General features: G+C 41.3%; 1 protein-coding gene across 5 annotated transcripts in view; it reads left to right on the top strand.

The window, feature by feature from the left end:
* Positions 1 to 16,163, top strand: part of LOC122560648 (glucagon-like peptide 1 receptor) — a 32,501-nt gene extending 16,338 nt beyond the window's left edge. For all 5 annotated transcript variants that reach the window (XM_087998089.1, XM_043711515.2, XM_087998091.1 and 2 more), the window contains 8 exons: positions 323 to 479; positions 1,031 to 1,190; positions 3,534 to 3,594; positions 4,309 to 4,378; positions 9,192 to 9,280; positions 10,306 to 10,444; positions 11,187 to 11,228; positions 15,580 to 16,163. In XM_087998089.1, coding sequence (XP_087854215.1) covers positions 323 to 479; positions 1,031 to 1,190; positions 3,534 to 3,594; positions 4,309 to 4,378; positions 9,192 to 9,280; positions 10,306 to 10,444; positions 11,187 to 11,228; positions 15,580 to 15,846 — 985 coding nt within the window. In that variant the 3' untranslated portion in view covers positions 15,847 to 16,163. The remainder of the gene's footprint in view (positions 1 to 322; positions 480 to 1,030; positions 1,191 to 3,533; positions 3,595 to 4,308; positions 4,379 to 9,191; positions 9,281 to 10,305; positions 10,445 to 11,186; positions 11,229 to 15,579) is intronic.
* The last annotated feature ends 4,054 nt before the right edge of the window (positions 16,164 to 20,217 follow it).

The raw sequence follows: 20,217 nt of genomic DNA, 5'->3' as shown, positions 1-20,217 counted from the left end.
GTAGGACACAATCTCCCAGGGGGAACACACCTAACTACAACCCCCAAGTAACTGATCACAGCAACCCCTGACCCCCAAAAGCTGATCCTGTCTGACCCCAAACAGGTGATTGCCTCAGCCATCCCCAATGCCAAACAGCTGATTTCTGAACCTCAGACTGCAAACAGCTTATTTCCCAGACCTGTATCCTTCCTATCCCTGATGCCAGGCAATCTGTGTAGATGTTTCCTCGGGTTGGGGTGGGTTCTACAATTGAATCAAACCTCGAGATAAAGGAAGATTGGCTGATAATCAGGAGATCATCACTTTTCTTGTCCCTCAGGAAGCTCCATTGCATGAGAAACTACATCCATCTGAACCTGTTTGGCTCCTTCATCCTCCGAGCTATTTCTGTGTTGGTCAAAGATGCGCTCATGGACAATCCACAAGCAGGAAATGGCAATGTCAGTGTTGAGCTGCAGGCTGCTGATCCAAACATGGTGAGACAGCATGGGCATGGTAATAGCAATAATATTACCACTGCAATCTTACCCATTCAACTCCACCTTTTTGCTAACCTGTAACAGTGAGTGAGAAAATAGAGCAGTGACTGGGTGAGTTGTGTGGGCAGGTTTAACTGATTCAGTGAGTTACTGTCCAGGAACGACGTTTCCTTTAAAAATGGATTGTGGTGTGATTCTTTGCCTTTGAGGTCTCAATGATCCATTTGATTACAGTACTGGTGGGGTGGGGGCGGGTGGTAGTGAGCACCATCAACTCCTCCAGAACATCTGAATGTAATGGCCATATAGCATACTCTGCAAACCTTCACTTACCTACCATTACTTTCTGATGTTGATTTGCATCAATTTGTTTGATAAACACTTTTATGAGACTGCTTGGGATGTATTATTGTCTCAAAGCATGAAATAAATGCAAGTTGTTGGCGTTTTATGGTTGGGTTTGTGGCAGTGTCAAGTCCTTGGTATGCTATAATAGTGAGACATCGCTGTAGCCTGGCCTGAGGTGTAATTTTGCTATTTTATTCCAGGCTACAATGTGGTGCCGCTCTTCACAGATCTTTCTCCACTACAGTGTACTCTGCACCTACCACTGGTTGTTGGTTGAGGGTCTATTCCTCTACTTCCTGCTCATTGTATCTGTTTTCACTGAGCAGAAGTGCTTCCTGGTCTATCTGCTGATTGGTTGGGGTAAGATGTGTGTGAGTCTCGGGTTTTCAATTAATAATGTGTTCAATGGCAGAGAGAATGGAGTGTAATAACCAGCGACTTGAGTAGATAGGGTGTTGACTCAGCCCCTGTTAGGCCAATGACTGAGAATTAGTCTGAACTTCATTACAGAGCCAGTGTTAACTCCTCAACCATCACCACAGAAGCAGATCTAGACATTCGTTATCATATTGCAGCAGTGCAAACATTAGCTGCCACATTTCCTGCAGCAGTGATAACACTTCAAATATACTTCATTGCTTGTAAAGTGCTTTGGAGTTATCCCTGAGGCTATGAAGGAACCCAATAGAAGTAGGTATTGTTTTCCTTTTCATAATGGATATGGAGAATAGACTGTTCACGTCAGGGAAAATGTGGAAAACATTTAAAGCGATTTGGAGGTATGTTTGAGGAGAGGTGACAGAGATGAAATTGTGGATCGGTGTCACCTAAACATTGACTCACCTGCTTTTTATCCAAGTTCTTCTCATGACCTGATCACTTCTGGGCAGCTCTGAGCTCCAGTCAGGTTGGAAGAGTCTCTGAAAATGTCTGTTTCCAGAACCTAGAAAATGCCACCTTGCCCAGGTTGAGTGTCTCTTTATAACCTTCTGAGTAAACTAAATAAACTAATTAGCCAGTTAGCTAAATGACCCATACCTTAAAAAAACTAACAAAAACCAAGACTTTAAAGGAAATTTATTGAATTTAAATTAAATCTTATTATGGGAGAAAGTGCCTCTTTATAGACTTTTGAGGATCACATCATCCTTTAATGGCAAATTGCAAAACATAAAATCCAAGTTTTAGAGGAACTTAAACTTAAATTAAAATATTATTTTCATAAAATGTTGTAGAATAGTCCCTCTGGGGGCTCACTGATTGCAGAAGGCTTCAAAATGTCCCAGCTCTCACTCCGAGGGCATCAAGGGCACAGATGTAACCATGGAAGTGAGACAGACAGTTAGGTCCAACAACAACCTCCATAGCCCAATATCTGGATCTGTTAACGTCCACCTTGTGCAGGTTAGTGTCTCATTATACATTTACAAGTAACCAGTGAAACCAAATTAATCAGTAACAATAACATGCCCTTAAAGGTTTACGGAAACCAAAATCTTTAAAGGTAGTTTAACAAATGAAAGTGCCATTGTGAAGGGGCAAAATAATGTACTCCAGCCCCCACAATGCCCACTGACCGGGCCAGTGAACACTGCATGCTCCATTCCCATGGACATCCCTGGTGCAGCCATAACCATGAAAAGTGAAGTAGGAAGTCAGATTTAACCCAACAGCTCTGGCAGCATCTGTAGAGAAAAAGCATCCTATTGCATTCACCTGTTAGTTTCCCCAAGAGCCTCCTGAATTAAGCATAAACAGTGAATGCTAACCAAAGACCCTTCTTTAGAACAGTTCGGAGTTCTGTTTTGACTCAGTTTTCAGCTATGAAGAAAGGTCAAGATGTTAACTCTGTTTTTTCTCCATGTTGCCAGATATGCTGAGTTTCTCCAGCAATTTCTGTTTTTGTTTCAGATTTCCAGCATCTGCCGTTCTTTATTTTAATTTGTTTAACTTACTGCAACCTCTTTTCCAAGAATGCATACCTTGAAGAAGTTCCACTTCTCTCTCTGATTTCCATTCTAACCTTTCTTCTGAAACCTGAGGGTCACTAGATTCTTTTCTCCCCACAGATGCTGAGTTTCTCCAGCAATTTCTGTTTTTGAGCCAGATTTAACCACAATATACAACTAATCATCCCCGTGGATGTCCCATCTACCTGTACACACATAACTTTAAATTAAACCACCTCTGAGTTAAGAGGATGGGGTTCAAGTCCCACTTATTCCAGAGGTGTGTAATAACATCTCTGACCAGTTTTATTCAAAACGTCTAGATCAATGTAGTTTGGCTCTTGTAGTGCTCTGGTAGTGTCTCTGCATTCAAACCCTTACCCACCCCAGAGATCTGTAATAACATACCTGAATAGGTTGATTCAAAACACAGAGGAAAGTGAGGACTACAGATGCTGGAGATAAGAGTCGAGAGTGCGGTGCTGGAAAAGCACAGCAGGTCAGGCAGCATCCAAGGAGCAGGAATATCGACATTTCGTGCAAAAGCCCTTACCGAAACATTGATTTTCCTGCACCTCAGATGCTGCCTGACGTGCTGTGCTTTAGCAGCACCACACTCTTGGTTCAAAATACATACAATTAATAGAGGTCAGTACCTCCCTGAACCCTTTTAAATGTGTCTCTGGTTCAGAAGGTCTTTAATGAATCACTAACATGATGCAGGTTTTCTATAATGTTTTGTCATTTTTTTTAGGTGTGCCTCTGATTTTTGTGTTTCCATGGATCATTGTCAAGTTCTTGCAGGAGAATTCTGGGTAAGGCAAAATGCTACAGCAATACAGGAAAGACATCTTTTCCCCACCTCTGCCTCAGCGTAGCTCACTTCAATCACAATTTTCCTGGTTTAATTCTGCAAAGTAACAATTGTGTCATGGAGTTTCACTCAGTTTTCCTCATGTTCCCCATTCCTGTGTTGCTTTTGGAAGTATTGTTTTTCTATTGCATTCACCTGTTAGTTTCCCCAAGAGCCCCCTGACTTCAACATAAACAGTGAATGCTAGAGGCCACTTGACACTTGAATACAATGCTGACATCAACAGCCAATGCTTTCCAGGAGATGTCACTGGTGAGTAGAGAATCCACCACTCTCCCTATGATCATGATGCTGAGAGGAATGATGACAGGGAGACAGTGATAAAGTGGTAATGTTGCTGAACTAGTAATCCAGAGGCCCAGGTTTGGATTAGTCTGGTCTCAGTGATGGTGACCATGGAACAATTTTCAAGTGTTGCAAAAACTGATCTGGTTCACTAATGTCCTTTAAGGAAGGAAATCTGCCATCTTTATCTGGTCTGGTCATCATGTGACTCCAGTCTCTCAGCAATGTCCTTAACTCTCAACTGCCCTCTGAAATATCAATTTAATGAAGAATGGCCATAAAATGCTGTCATTACCAATGATAGAGTCAGTAATCTGTGACACTTAAATTATTTAAAATTCAGTTTCTCACTTTGATTTTTTTTTAATAGGTGCTGGAGACAAAACACTAACATGTCCTTCTGGTGGATTGTGCGATCTCCGCTTTTACTTGTCATCATTGTGAGGCTCTGTTTCCAATTGTTTCCATTGCGCATGATATTCAAGCCACTACAAAAACTATTTGCATTCATATTGCATCTTTATTGTAACTGAACTTCCCAGGCCCTTTGTTGGAGCATTAGCAAACAAGATCACCAGACACATATTCCCTTTCCCTCCCTTATCTTCCTACCACAAGGGACTATTCTCCACGGGACACCCTGGTCAACTCTTCCTTCACTCCTAACAAAATGCTGCACCTTCCCCTGCAACTACCATAGGTGTAACACCTGCCCATTTACCTCCTCCCTCCTCAGCGTCCAAGGGTGCAAATATACCTTCCATGTGAAGCGGCACTTCACCTGCACTTCATACAATCTAGTCTACTGCATTTGTTGCTCACAATGTGGTCTCTTCTACATTGGGAAAACAAAGCATAGAACACCTACATTCTGCCCACAAAAAAGACACTGACCTTCCAGTTGCCTCACACCACCCTGTTCTCTGGCTAACATCTCTATCTCAGTACTGAAAACAACAAATGTTGCAGATCAAAGTGGGTCAGGCAGCATTCCTGGAGAGAGAGTAAGCTAACGTTTCAAATCTAGATGACTCTTCATCAGAGTTATGACTGATGAAGAGTCACCTAGACTCGAAATGTTAGCTTGCTGTCTCTTCAGGGATGCTGCCTGACCTGCTATGATCTGCAACATTTGTTGTTTCCACTAAAGATTCCAGCATTTGCAGTAAATTGTTCCTATCTCTGTTTCAGGTTTGCTGCAGCTTTCTAACAAAGCCCAGTGCAAGCAGGAAGAACAACAGTTCATTTTCTGCTTGGGCACCTTGCAGCCCTCCAAACCCAATATCGGGTTCATTAACTTCAGGACCCGAACTCTCCCATGTCTGAGCTCCCTCCCCCACACACTAGGCCTTGTTATCACATAGGCAAAAGTGAGGACTGCAGATGCTGGAAACCAGAATTTAGGTCAGAGTGGTGCTGGAAAAGCACAGCAGGTCAGGCAGCATCCGAGGAGCAGGAAAATTGATGTTTCGGGCAAAAGCCCACAGAGGTGTGCACTACTTATTGTTACCCACTGAGAGTCTCCATTAACAGCTATTCACCCTCCAAACCAGATCATTATCTACTCCTTTGTCTGTCCAACTGCTCTCTTTGAGCTCTATCTTCACCTATTATTTACTCTTTACCCCCTCCCCTCACCCTATCCTTTGCATATAAACCAACATTTTCCTAGCTACCATCAGTCCTGAGGAAGAGTCATCAGACCTGAAATATTCCTCTTCAAAGATGCTGCCAGACCTGCTGAGCTTTTCCAGCAACTTTTGTTTTTATATTAGAATACAAGATTTGACACTGAGCCCCATAATAGATGTTAGGGGAAATGACAAAAAGTTTGGTCAAAAAGATTTAAGGGATGCTTCTAAAAGAGGAATGCTAACTAGAGAGGCTGAAGAAATGGTTACACTGGAGGAATAACTAAAATTCAGAATGAACAAGAGTCCAGAATTCAAGAGATTTCCATAGATATTTCAGATGCTGGGGGAGTATGAGATTACAGAGATAGGGAGGGGTGAGACCATTGTAGGATTTAAAAGCAAGACGATAGATTTTAAAATTAAGGTGTTACTTTGCTGGAGGTCAATGTAGGTCAGTGAACATGGGTGATACATGACCAGTACTTGGTGTGAGTTACATTCAGATTTGGATGACTTCAAGTTTACGGAAGATGTAACATGGAAAGTCAAGCCCAAAGATAACAAAAGCATGAATGAGGGTTTCAGTGACAGATTAACTGAGGCAGAATGGTGTCAGGTGAGGTTACATAGGTGGAACTCGGTGATTGTAATATGCATGATTGATAGTTCATCTTGGGTCAAGTGTGGCACCAAAGCTGTGAACAAACAGTTCAGCTTCAAACTATTGGATGGAGTAGGATAGCTAAGGAATGAATTTTTCAGGGAACAAAAACAACGGCTCCGGTCTTCCCAATATTTCATTGGGAGAGATTTCTGCTCATCTAGAACTGGATGTCAGATAACCAGTCTTAATTAACAACTTTGGAGGAGGAGAGAGAATTCATGGTGAGGGACATTGTCAACGTGTATGTAAAAATTCACACTGTGTTGAGTTTAGTATTGAGGGGCAATGATAGATCACTGGAACACCATAGAGTCATAGAGATGTACAGCATGGAAACAGACCCTTCAGTCCAACCCAATCTAGTCCCACCTGCCAGGACCCGGCCCATATCCCTCCAAACCCTTCCTGTTCGCAAATCCATTGCAAGAGATTATCAAGTTTATGATTAGACAGATGAGAATGGAATCAAGTGAAAGCAGACAACGGGTAGAGAGGTATTGGAGAATGACGATTAGGGGTTAACCACCTCAAAAGATGCAGATAGGTGGAGAAGGATGAGGATGAAAAGTTTATCTTTGCTGTGGTCTGATGCTCATTTATGACTTTGATAAGAAGCTGTTTTGGTACTATGGCTCAGATAGATACCTGATTTGAGTGATTCAAATATGAAATCCTGGGAGCAACTCAGAGCCAGGGGCTTTTTTTTAACAGGAATGATGATAAAGGATCTAGAGGAGAGAAGGGCAGCATCAAATAGAAACACTCATTAACAATATTGGGTAATGTGGACAAGGAAGGCCAGTTGGGTTTCAGTAGTTTAGTGGAAATAATGTTGAGGGAGCATGAGGTAGGTTTTATCAACATATTGAACTTGCAAAACTGAAATCCAGGTCTTTTTTGATTTTTGGGAATGGAAATGAAGGCCTCAGTAGAGAGTGATCATGGTGAGAGAGAGTAATGGTTTTAGAAGGGATTAATGCTTCAAAGGTGAAAGTGACTGTATGATTGAGTCAGTGACTACAGAAATATCATGGTGAAGGCTAAACATTTGGAATTTTGAAAGTACCCTTTGTAAGAAAAGAAATTATTCTTTTTTTGTTGGAGGGATACACATATGGAAGTAGATTTTGGATGCAGCACAGAATATGGGTGGAAAATGATACAAGAAAGTAAACACATTTTGGTCCATTTGTAATTCTTACAATGGAAGAAGCAAGACTGTGCAAGAAGTAAGGGGTGAATATTGGTGGATCGTAAGACCATAAGATAGTTTATCTGGAAAGAAAGGTGAAGGGATGATGAGACCAAAGTGAACTCAGAGGAGAGAGAAAGCACAGCAAATTGAGATGGAGACAGAAATAGAAATTGCTGGAAAAGCTCAGCAGGTCTGGCAGCATCTATGGAGAGAAATCAGAGTTAACATTTCAGGTCAAGTGACCCTTCCTCTAAAGGTTTACTGTATCCACAGTTCTTTTAGAATTGTGATGGAGTTTGAAACTGCCAAGGATGAGAATTTTCTTTTGATGCAGACACGAGGGGATAAAAGCAGTGAAGATATCTTAGTGAGAACATTTTTATGGCACCTGGACAGAATGAGTAATTTGAATAAGAGTGAGAAATGGTTTCACAGGTTGGCGCAACATCGAGTGCAGAAGGGCCTGTACTGTGCTGTAATGTAAAAAAAAGGGGATAAAAGGCATTAAAGTTGAAATGTGAGCTAGTGATATGTGCCCCACAGCCACTGTGATGATCTTGATGGGGCAAGTGGTGGAAGATAAAACCAGGTGGGAAACTTCATGCAGAAGCAAAATGTCATCATTCTTTACCCTAAGTTTCAGTTAAGGCCATTATGTCATTGTCACAGATAGCAAGGACCTTTTTTATTTATGAACAAATGTCCTGGAAGGAAATGTACTGAAGGATGTTAGGAGCTGATCTATTAGGAGAGTGCAGAGGATTAGCAATGGGAATTGTAGACAAAGAAGATTGACAAGATTCATTTCTAGCAGATCCAGTGAATGGGAAGATCAATGACAGAGTGGGGTGGAGCAGTTGGAGTTGCTGCTTACAATGACTCAGTGCTAAGTGCCTCGATGAGCACATTAGAGGATGCCAAGTGAGGCAGAGAGAAGTTGAAGACTTATCTGAGAGCCAATTGTGGGGTGGTGCAAGAGAGCAAGAAGGTTGAGGAATACTGAAGTTAGGATAGGTATATAGGAAGGCAGTAAAGGTAACTTGTGAGGGCCACAGAGCAGAAATTTAGGGAGGCAAGGCCAGAAAGGTAATGAGAAAATGGGTTTTAAAAAGAGGAGAAAGCAGAATAGAAATGCATGTCAGTGGACATGGAGAAAATGTAAGTTACGTGGCAATAATTCCATATATAAACAAGGAATAGAAAGGAGACAAAGAGGAAGCTTAAAATTAGAGTCAGATTTTCTATGATGTGATTAAACTTGATGTAGGTCGGGTGAAGTCTGCACAAACTCCAACAGGGGTTCTTAGACCGATGAAGTTTTTTCTGTGTAGAGTGCTGGAGAATACACTAATGCAAACACGACCAAAGAAATTATGACTTAAGAGGTGCACAGAATCTATTACACACACTGTCTCCATGTTATACACAGGTTACACATTCTGTTATGCACACGTTACATACTCTTTGTGATATACAGATTGCAATGGCTGCATGCTGTATGTTAGAACAAGTTTTGATGCCATTACTCTCAATAATGACTTCTTGCTTGCATCCCACGATCCACCCAACTGATAAACATCGGCAGGTTATTAAAGGTGTTACATCTGAATCCAATTCTTTTTCAGCCACATCTGTAGATTATGTACAGAAATTAAATGAGAACATGCTTTTGTATTTATGAAGAACTGCAGACATTGTATTAGCAGCTTATTCAGCTAAAAGGGCTTCACTAATACAATAATGTATTTGACTGGTTTCAGATTAATTTTGCGATATTCATCAGGATAATAATTCTACTCATCTCAAAGATGCGATCTCATCAGCCACGCAACACAGATTTTAAAAATCGGTAAGATTTTCTTAGTTTCTTTTGGGGATCAGCCAGTTAAAAGATCCAGCCAAGTTCAGCAGGTGGGAGGGAAAAAATTACTCCGGCTACAATGTCTCAATTAGTATATGTTACCTTTGCTTCTTTTGGAGCACTGGCTGGTGATCCTAAGGAATTTGAGTCAATGATTGGTTTTGTGTCTATTGGGCAAGCTGGGTGAAACCTTTGACATCATAGGGGCTTCAAGGGCCCTTCAATCGTTGGTCTTTGTGGGTAATACTGCTATTTTAGAAAGAAATGTAAATTACCCAGTATTACTGTTGCATTGTCATTCAAATGTTTTAAATCTCCATGAAGTTGCTACCCAGAGGAAACTAGTAATTTATAGGGGCACAGCAGACACAAACCAGTGTCATTCCCAGAGAGATCCCCAGTTGCTGAAAATCATTTGCAGTATGTGGTCTCTCAAAAACAAAGCCTTGGACACTTACTTTTTAATGAATTATACCATCTTATATATGGTAAATTCTGGTGACATGGAATGGGATGCTTCTCTGTATTAGGCACTGCCACCAACAATCCCAAACTTAGCTGTTGCAAGCTTGGGTGTTGTGTATAAATCCCAGAGGGAGAGGATGGACTTAGTGATGCAGTGTGTTTTCAATCCCATTGGGTTGGAAGAGACCTGGCAGAAGGGAGAAACCACTAAACATGCATGGTTTATTCCAAAGTCAGCAGGTATCATTCTCTACATGTATGAAGTGGTCAATATATTGAACACAGGAACATAGGAATTAGGAACAGGAGTAGGCAATTCAGCTCTTTTGACCCCACCTCCACCACTTGAAATGATCATGGTTAATCTTATCCTCGTCTCAACACCACTTTCCTGCCTGTTTCCCATAGCCCTTTATCCTGCTTTTCATCTGAAATGTATCTACTTCTTTCTTGAATCTGTTGATTGACCTGCCAGAATATACTTCATTATGAACTGACTTATGTTTTCCTACCGTGCTTATTATAACTCAATATCATTTCTATTTCAGTTTAACAAAATCAACATTGATACTAATCCCTTTGTTGGGGGTGCACGAGATCTTTTTTATTTTCATCACAGACGAGAATGCTAAAGGAATACTTCGATACATAAAGTTATTTGTTGAACTCTTCTTTGGCTCCATTCAGGTAATGTAATGAACTACACAGTCTGATTATTAACAATGATTCTGGATACTTACTGAAATTTGTGAAACTGGTTCTCCTTTAAGCAGAAATGTTTAATCAGAGATTAGTTTATAGTATTGAAAATTATGAATGGGTTTTGTCAAAGTAAATAAAGATAAACTGTTTTCACTGGCAGCAGGAATGGTCACCAGAAGAGCCAGATGTAAGACCATTGGCAAAAAACCAGAGGAGAAACATTTGTATGCAATGAATCATTGATAATTGAATGCACTCTCAAAGGCTGCTAACACTAAAAGCAATAATGACTTTCATAAAGGAACTGGATAAATACTTTAAGGGAATATTATAGTTACTGGGAAACAGCAGAGGTGGGACTAAATGGATATTTTTTTAAAACACTGGCATAAGTGTGATGGAATGAATAGCCTGTTTTATTGTTCTGCAGCCTGGGCCTTCAGGTACATTTATTCCATATACCCAAATGGTGACACCCAAAGCTCATATCAAATGTTGGACAGGGAAATGAGGTGCACTGCTTGTGTAAATGGTCTAGAGATTGGGAGTTTGGGAATTGCAAGGCTGAAATGTGAGCGACTGGGGGATTCAAAGTCTATAGATCCCAAGTACATGATCAGCTTGTGACATAAGTGTTGATGTCATGTGGATTTTGCTGAATCAAGATAAATCCCTGAGGTATTGTTGGGCGTTGATTTTTTCTTCATTGTTTACTTTTATTTTTCAGGGCTTGTTGGTGGCAATCCTGTATTGTTTTATTAATGGTGAGGTAAGGTGACAAAATATCCACTGCTTAATATTTTCTGTAACTGATGTCCCTCAGCCAGATACTCAGTCAAGTACTCCTTCTGCCACAAGCTCAGCTCTGAAGCAATGGTTGTCATAACCTCTGTAAGGAGAGCTGTTCGTCTCTGTTTTGTTGTGTGTGTTCTTCTCTCTGTGTGCTACTTCAGCAAGGGCAAGAGACTTCACTCACACATACTGGGGGATAGAGCTGGGACATAGAGGCTGGTTTGATATTCTTGCTCCCAATGCAGATGAGACTGGGAGCTGCAGGGAGTATGACCAAATTGACATAGCACCATGGAACAAGGAGCCATTCAAACGGAGGGCAGAAAAGAGAAATTTAGTTCTAATCAGGGATAGTATAGTTGGGGGAATAGACACTGTTCTCTGTGGCCAGGATTGAGAGTCAGTGTTGGCTGCTTGATGACCAGGTTCAGGATGTCTCATGTGGGCTACAGAAGAACTTGGAGTGGTAGGGGAATGATCCAGTTGTCATAACCCATGTAGGTACCAGCAATATCGATAGAAAGAGGTTCCACCGAGGGAACATGAACGGTTAGGAGTTAAATTAGAAAGCAGAACCAAGAAGGTAATAATCTGAAGATTATTACCTACAGATTAGCCATGAGCTAATTCGCACAGGGTCAACAAGATTAAAGAGATAAACACATGGTTCACCGAGTACATAGTTCTTTCAAAATTGCATCACATGTAGACAGCATACTAAGGCATTTAGCATGCTTGCCTTTGTTGTTCAAACCATCAAGTAAAGGAGTTGGGATGTCTCATTGAGGTTGTACAGGACATTGGTGAGGCCACTTTTGGAACACTGTGTACAGCTTTGGTTGCCCCGCAGGAGTTTCTGGGGTTAATTTTGGAGGCACAGCAGAAATTCATCCCAAGGAAGAAGAAACATACTAAAGGGAGTACAAGGCAACCACAGCTGACAAGACAACTGAGGGACAGCATAACACTAAAAAAAAAGTATATAATAATAGTGAAGATCAGTGGGAAGCCTTTACAAATGAGTAGAGGACAACTAAAAAAGTGATAAGGGGGAAGAAGGTAAAATATGAGAGTAAGCTAACTCGTAACAATAAAAGAAGATTGCAAGAGTTTTTTTAGATCTCTAAAAGCTAAGAGAGAGGCAAGAGCGGAGATTGGACCACTGGAAAACGTGGCTGGAGAAGTAGGAAAGAGGAACAAAGAAATAACAAAAGAATTGAATAAGTACTTTGCATTAGTTTTCACAATGGAAGATACTAGTGTCGTAGCAGAACTTCAAGTGAATTCAAGGGCAGAGGTGAGTGTAGAGGCCATCACTAAAGAGAAGTTGCTGAGAAAGCTGAAAGGTTGGATAAATCACCCTGACTTGATGGACTAAATACCAGGGTTCTGAAGGAGATAGCTTCCTTCTTAAACGGAAGTATTACATTAGCCATTTTCCAGTCCTCTAAGAAGGGAAAGAGGCAAAAGATAGCCTGACCTCAGTCATTGGTAAGATTTTAGAATACATTATTATTGATGAGATTGCAGTGTGTTTGGAAGTGCATAGTCTAAAAAAGGGCCGAGTCAGCACAGCTTTATCAAAGGAAGGTCATGCCTGACAAATCTATTAGAATCCTTTGAAGAGGTAATGAGCAAGTTAGACAAAGGAGAGCTAGTAGTTGTATTTTATGTAGAATTCCAGAAGGCCTTTAATGAGATACCTCACAGATGACTGCACAATAAGGTAAGAGACCATGGTGTTCAGGGCAAGGTGCTGGCTTGGATAGAGGATTGGCAGACTGGCAAAAGTGGTGATAAAGGGTTTTTTTTATATGGAAGTTAGTAATTAATGGAGTTCAGGGATCCTTGTTGGGACCACAGCTATTTACATCATACATTAACAATCTGGACAAGAACTGAGCATATAATTGTAAGTTTTCAGATGATACAAAATCAGTGTTAGAGAGGTGGGGAGGCTGTAGAAGAACTTGGTACAAGGTGTAGGTTTGCTCACTGAGCTGGGAGGTTCATTTCCAGACATTTCCTCACCCTACTAAGTAACATATTCAGTGGGCCTCAGGCAAAGCAGTGTACATGATTCCTGCTTTCTATTTATATGTTTGGGTTTCTTTGGGTTGGTGATGTCATTTCCTGTGGTGATTTTATTTCCTGTCGTGATGTTATTTCCTGTGGTGATGTAATTTCCTGTTCTTTTTCTCAGGGAGTGGTAGATAGGGTCTAACTCAATGTGTTTGTTGATAGAGTTCTAGTTGGAATGCCATGCTTCTAGGAATTCTCGTGCATGCCTCTGATTGGCTTATCCTAAGATTGATGTGTTGTTCTAGTTGAAGTGGTGTCCTTCCTTATCTGTATGTAAGGATATTAGTGAGAGAGGGTCATGTCGTTATGTGGCTAGTTGGTGATTATGTATCCTGGTGGCTAGTTTTCTACCTGTTTGTCCAATGTAGTGTTTGCTACAATTCTTGCATGGTATTTTGTAAATGACATTAGTTTTTCTTGTTGTCTGTATAGGCTCTTTCAAATTCATTAGCTGCTGTTTTGGTGTATTGGTGGGTTTGTGGGCTACCATGATGCCAAGGGGTCTGTGTAGTCTGGCAGTCATTTCCGAGATGTCTTTGATTTAGGATTTCTGGACGTGTTTTGTCTGCTTGTTTGGGTTTGTTGCTGAGAAATCGGCAGACTGTGTTCATTGGGGACCCATTCTTTTTGAATACACAAAATTTACAAATGGAAATGAACATCCAGAACCTCAACCTGAACTACAAATCTTCTCAAAACTTGCTAAGAACTTGGTACAGGATAGGAGAATGGGCAAAAAATGACAGATTAAATTCAATGCATTTTGGTTGGGAGAATAAAAGCATAGACTATTTTCTAAATGGGAAAGGCTTCAGAAATCTGAAGCACAAAGGGAATTAGGAGTCTTATTTCGGGATTCTCTTAAGGTTAATATGCAGATTTAGTTGGCAGTGAGGAAGGCAAATGTGATGTTTGAGGCAGCTGGAACACAAGATCAGGGATATACTGCTGAGGCTGTGTAAGCCTCTAGTCAGTCTGCATTTGAAATGTTATTAGCTGTTTTGGGACTTTATCTAAGGAAGGATGTGTTGGCCTAGCGGGGATCCAGAGGACGTTCATAAGAATGATTCTGGGGATGAAGGGCTTTGTCATATAAGGAATGGTTGAGGACTCTGGACACATACTTGAAGTTTAGAATGATAAGAGTAGAGCTCATTGAAACTCACAGAATGCTGAGAGGCCTGGAGAGTATGGATGTGGATAAGAACTGAGGTAAAGAGTAATTTATTTAGCCAGAGGGTGGTGAATCTGTGGAACTCATTAACTCAGAGGCTGAAGTCATTGAGTATATTTAAGACAGAGAAAGATAGGTTCTTGATTAGTAAGGGGATCAAGAGTTATGGGTAGAAGGCAGGAGAATGGGTTGAGATATATGACAACCGTAATTGAATGGTGGAGCAGACGGCCTAATTCTGTTGCTATATCTCATAGTCTTATGGTCTCTTCCTCTGAGGTCTTGTGCATCTCCAAATGACATGCTTAAGAATGTAAGTTTCTAACATACTTGTTGATCACAGGGCTGTTTAAGCAAGTGACAACAGAACACAGAGTCAGAACTAGAAAATGACAGACCGACAGAGGAACCAAGTCAAGTTGCCATAGTCTTCAGACCATAAGGCTGCTCTCTCATTAGAGAGACAACTGGTGGTGATTTAACCTGACAGCCACCACACCTCAGGCAAGGGGAGAGGTTGAGAAGGAGAGTCCTTCATAATAACCTCAGTATGTGTGGAAATTGAACCCATGCTGTCAGTGTCACACTGCTTCACAAACCAATCACCCAGCTAAACCCAGTCTGAACATAGGAACCAATAAAATCACACAGAGGTACAGAATGAAAGATAAATACTTCACTGTGTCTCACACCTGCACACACACACCATGGGTGCTGGGGAAAAAATAAGCACTACCGCACTTAGGTGGTAGTGTGGGGGTTAATAAGGAGAAAGAAAAAAAAAAGAAAGACTAATACTGAGATGCAGACAACTGGACAAGAACACAAACCAATATGAAGATAGATAGGGCCTTACTAAAACATGGACAGAGATGCACATAGCCACAAAAGACAGAGCAAAAGAAAGACAGATGCATAAGTGTGTGAGAAATCCCACTATGTGAATTTGTGTCAATGTTTGTATTGCTCTATCTGCAGTTTCTCTGTGATATATGTGCTGACTGATATAATGCTACCATTGTTCTTAGGGTCAGTTTGTGTTTCAAGGTTCTGATATTTTGTTCACACACAGGTCCAGAATGAACTGAAGAAGAAGCTGCAGTTGTGGAAGATGAAAAAAAATCTCAGAAAGTCTCATCGCCGGTACTGCAGTGATCAAAGGGAGAATTTGGATAGCACTGGTCAGTACATTGAGATGGGAACAAGAGACGACCTGGAGTCTCCCAATACAGATGAAGGTCTTCTCAACACACTCAGCTCCAATCAGGGTCTAAGTTCAGAGATCACTGAGCTCCCAAGACAGGCCTCTGAAGTCCTGCTCAATGCAACTGCTGTTTAGAATGGCATAGCAACACAATAGTGATGGGACACAGTGACCTCACTAGGTAACATTAACCTAAAGACAAACAGCCAGCATTGAACCAAATATCTTTCTATGAAACTGAAAGAATTAGTTGGTGAGAGAAAGAAATCTGCAAGCTAGGAATCAGCAAATAGAGAAAACTCAGACTGTTTGGTTATTCCAAAGTAACATTAGTGTCACTCAAATGCCAAGCAATGACCATCTCCAATAAGAGGCAATCTAACCAATAACCCTTGACATTTAATGGCATTACCATCACAGAATCCCTCACTATCAACCATCCTGGGGTTACCATTGACAGTAACTCAACTGGGGTTGGGGAGGGGGGTGGGGTGGGGGGGTGACTATAGTAATAATACAGTGACTACAACAGCAGATCAAGAGGCTTGGAATACTGAAGCATGTAGTTCTCTATCATCTACAAAGAACAAGACAACAGTGTGTTGGAATACACCCCAGCTGCCTGGATGAGTGCAGCTCCAAAAACACTCAAGAAGCTTGACACAATCTATCATAAAGCAGCCTGTATGACTAACATACATCTACAAACATTCACTCCTTCCACCAGCTATGGACTGTAGCAACACTGTTTTCTACCTCCAAGATGCACTGTAGAGATTTGCCAAAGAGCAGTAGACAGCACCTTCCAAACCCACAGCCTATTCTATCTAGAAGGACAAGGGCAGAAGATTCATGGAAACACTCGCACCTGCAAAATCCCTTCTAAGCCACTCATCATCCCATCTTGAAAAAATATCACCTTCAGTGTCGCTGGACCAAAATCCTGAAATTCCCTCTCTAAACGCATTCTCTCCCTCGCAACATCAGCAGTTCAAGAAAGCAGCTCACCGTACCTTCTCAAGCACAACTAGTGATGGGCAATAAATGCTGGCCAGCCGGTGATGCCCACATATCTCACATACATAAATAAAAATTCCAGCCACATTTTCATGTTTGTCATGTTTCACTTTCATGATGAGAGTTTTGAATCACATCTTGGCATTGTTAATACATCGGTGTTTAGGACGGTCAAGGTCAGAAGATTGAGGCTATTGATATGCATGGCAGAAGAAAATTTCCCCCCTTCAACCAAACATCTCAGATTTTGTTTCCTTACTTGGAGGTGGAGCTTTGGGTTCTGGGAGAAGTCTCAAAGCCACGAATGGACCAGCAACTTAAAACCTACATCACAAGGTATTAAAAGCTGTGGGCCACTGGACAGCTGTACAATGTTGCAGAGGCAAATGTCTGTAGAAATACTCCTGGAGATATCCAAAAATTGTCCTGTGTTTAGCAGCATTACATGTTCCAAATGCCATCAAATTTAGCTTACTAATGAGTAATGAGTGGAAAGATGCAGGTCACACAATATGATGAACTGATATTTGTTAGCAATGGTAAGGTTCTCTTAGAGCTTTCAGGAATCTTTGTTTCCTTCTTGCACATAGCAAAGCCACTGCTTAGTTAAATACCATCAAATCCAACTGTGAAAGTTAAACAAAGGATTCAGGGTAATCCAAGATGGAAGACGGGAAAAAATTGTTGCTGTAAGGACTGCTCCTTTTTTGAGGTATTTGTAATTTCCTTGAATTCCAGGAGCAGCAATTACTGTTTTATATGCTGTTGGATTGTTTTGGAACTTTGAGGAAAAATGATCAAAACAACAGCACTTTTAACAGGAGAAAGACAGATAAAAGACAGCAACCACATGGTCAGTGACGGAGAGAGAGAAAGAAAGAATTGGGTGACACAATGGTTAGCACTGCTGCCTCACAACACCAGAGACCTCAGGCAGCTGTTTGTATGGAGTTTGCACATTCTGCATGGGTTTCCTCCAGGTGCTCCGGTTTCCTCCCACAGTCCAAAACTGTGCAAGTTAGGTGAATTGGCTATGCTAAATTGCCCATAGTATTAGGTGAAGGGGTAAATGTAGGGGAATGGGTGTGAATGGGTTGCTCTTTGGAGGGTCAGTGTGGACTTGTTGGGCTGAAGGGCCTGTTTCCACACTGTAAGTAATCTAATCTTAAAAAAAAAACCTACACAGCTAACTGACACAGCAGTGAATCTGTACAGATCCTGCCTTTACTATTTGAGTCCATGTATCTCTGAACATTGGAGTGCATCTAGGAAAAAGTAACAAACAGTGAAATTCATATGTGGCCTTGGAGGAACCTGTGTGGGAGAGCACAGGAACATATAAGTGTAGAGTTTTTAACATGTAACCTTTCTGTAAGTCTACAGTGAGGAGTAGAGTAGGTTCTTTCTTGATTATATGTTTTATTGAGATCTGTCTCTTGATTAAATTTAAAAATATAAACCATAAGTACTCAGTTATCCTGGAGCACTTCTTTAGAGCAAAAAGACAATGCTATTTTCTGGGTCTGCAGATTGTGAAGGAGCAAAGATGGCCTTTAATAGAGTGATGTGCTCGTCCTGTTGGATGTGGGAATTCAGAGAGAGTTTCCATGTTACTAATGATTATGTTTGCAGGAAGTGTCTTTGGTTGTGAATCCTATCAGATCACATGGATCAGTTGAAGCAGCAGTTAGAGACAATGAGGGATTTACAAGAGCTAGGGGGTGTGATGGATAGCAGGTATAGGAAGGGAGAAAAGCTGTAGATTCAGTCAGGTAGATGCGTTAACTCCAGGAAAGGTAGAAGCAGGAGTCTTCTGTGGCTATCCCCATTTCAAACAAGTATACTGTTTTGGAAAATGTAGGGGGTGATACTCTCAGGGGAATGTAGCATGAACAGCCAAGTTTCTGGTATTGAGACTGGCTCTAACGCAATGAGGGGTATGTCTGGTTCCAAGAGATCAATTGTGTTAGGGGACTCTAGTTCGAGGTACAGATAGACGTTTGTGTGGCCAGCAGCGAAAAATCAGAATGGTGTGTTGCTTCCCAAGTGCAAGGATCAAGGATGTCTCAGAGAGGGTGCAGAATGTTCTCAAGGGGAGAGAGGGGCCAGCAAGAGGTCATTGTCCACATCGGAACCAACAACATAGGAAGGGAAAAGGTTGTGATTCTGAAGGGAGATTACAAAGTGTTAGGCAAGAATTTAAAAAGGTCCTCGAGAGTAGTGATATCTGGATTACTCCCAGAGGGGTATGTCTGGTTCCAAGTGATTGATTGTGATAGGGGACTTTCTAGTCAGTGGTACAGACTGACGTTTTGCTGCTGGCTGCAGAAACATCGGAGTGTTGCCCCCCTGGTACAAGGATCAAGGATATCTCAGAGGGAGCATCATGTTCTCAAAAGCGAGGGACCAGCAGGAGGTCATTATACACATTGGAACCAACCACATAGAAAGAGAAAAGGATGAGATTCTGAAGGAAGAATATAGAAAGTTAGGCAGGAATTTAAAAAGGTCTTCAAGGGTAGTAATATTTGGATTACTCCCGGTGCTACAAGCTAATAAGGTTAGGAATAGAGGATAGAGCAGATGAATGCATGGCTGAGGAACGGGTGCAGGGAAGAAAGGTTCAAATTTTTTGGATCATTGGCATCTCTTCTGGGGTAGAAGTGACCTGTACAAGAAGGATGGATTGCACCTGAATTGGAAGGGGATGAAGATATGGCAGGGAGATTTGCTAGAGATGCTCGGGAGGATTTAAACTAGTAAGGTTGGGGGTGGGGGGAGGGATCCCAGAGAAATTGTGAGGAAGGAGATCAATCTGAGACTGGTACAGTTGGAAAAGGAGTGAGTCGAACAGTCAGAGCAGGCAGGAACAAAGCAGAGAACAAGGTAGGACTGATACATTAAACTGCATTTACTTCAATGCAAGAGGCCTAACAGGGAAGGCAGATGAACTTGGGTCATGATTAGGAACATGGGACTGGGATATCATAGCAATTACAGAAACATGGCTCAGGGATGAAAATGACTGGAAACTTAATGTTCCAGGATACAAATGCTACAGGAAGGATAGAAAGGGGGGAAAGAGGAGGGGAATGCTATTTTTGATAATGGATAGCATGTTTGCTGGACTTAGGGGGGGGATATTCATGGGAATACTTCCAGGGAAATTATTTGGGTGGAACTGAGAAATAAGAAAGGGATGATCACCTTATTGGAATTGTATTATAGACACCCTAATAGTCAGCACAAAATTGAGAAACACATTTGTAAGGAGATTTCTGTTATCAGTAAGAATAATAGGGTGATTATGGTAGGAGACTTTAACTTTCCAAACATAGACTGGGACTGCCATAGTGTTAAAGCTTTAGATGGAGAGGAATTTAAGTGTGTACAAGAACATTTTCTGATTCAGTATGTGGATGTACCTACTAAAGAAGGTGCAAAATCTGACCTACTCTTGGGAAATAAGGCAGGGCAGGTGACTGAGGT

Source organism: Chiloscyllium plagiosum, unplaced genomic scaffold (genome assembly GCF_037043375.1).
Source record: "Chiloscyllium plagiosum isolate Xiang-an unplaced genomic scaffold, Cpla_swu_hap1 HiC_scaffold_20, whole genome shotgun sequence".
In the NCBI taxonomy this organism is placed as follows: domain Eukaryota; kingdom Metazoa; phylum Chordata; class Chondrichthyes; order Orectolobiformes; family Hemiscylliidae; genus Chiloscyllium; species Chiloscyllium plagiosum.
Note: the sequence above shows the minus strand (reverse complement) of the source record. Positions and strands in the feature narration are given on the sequence as shown.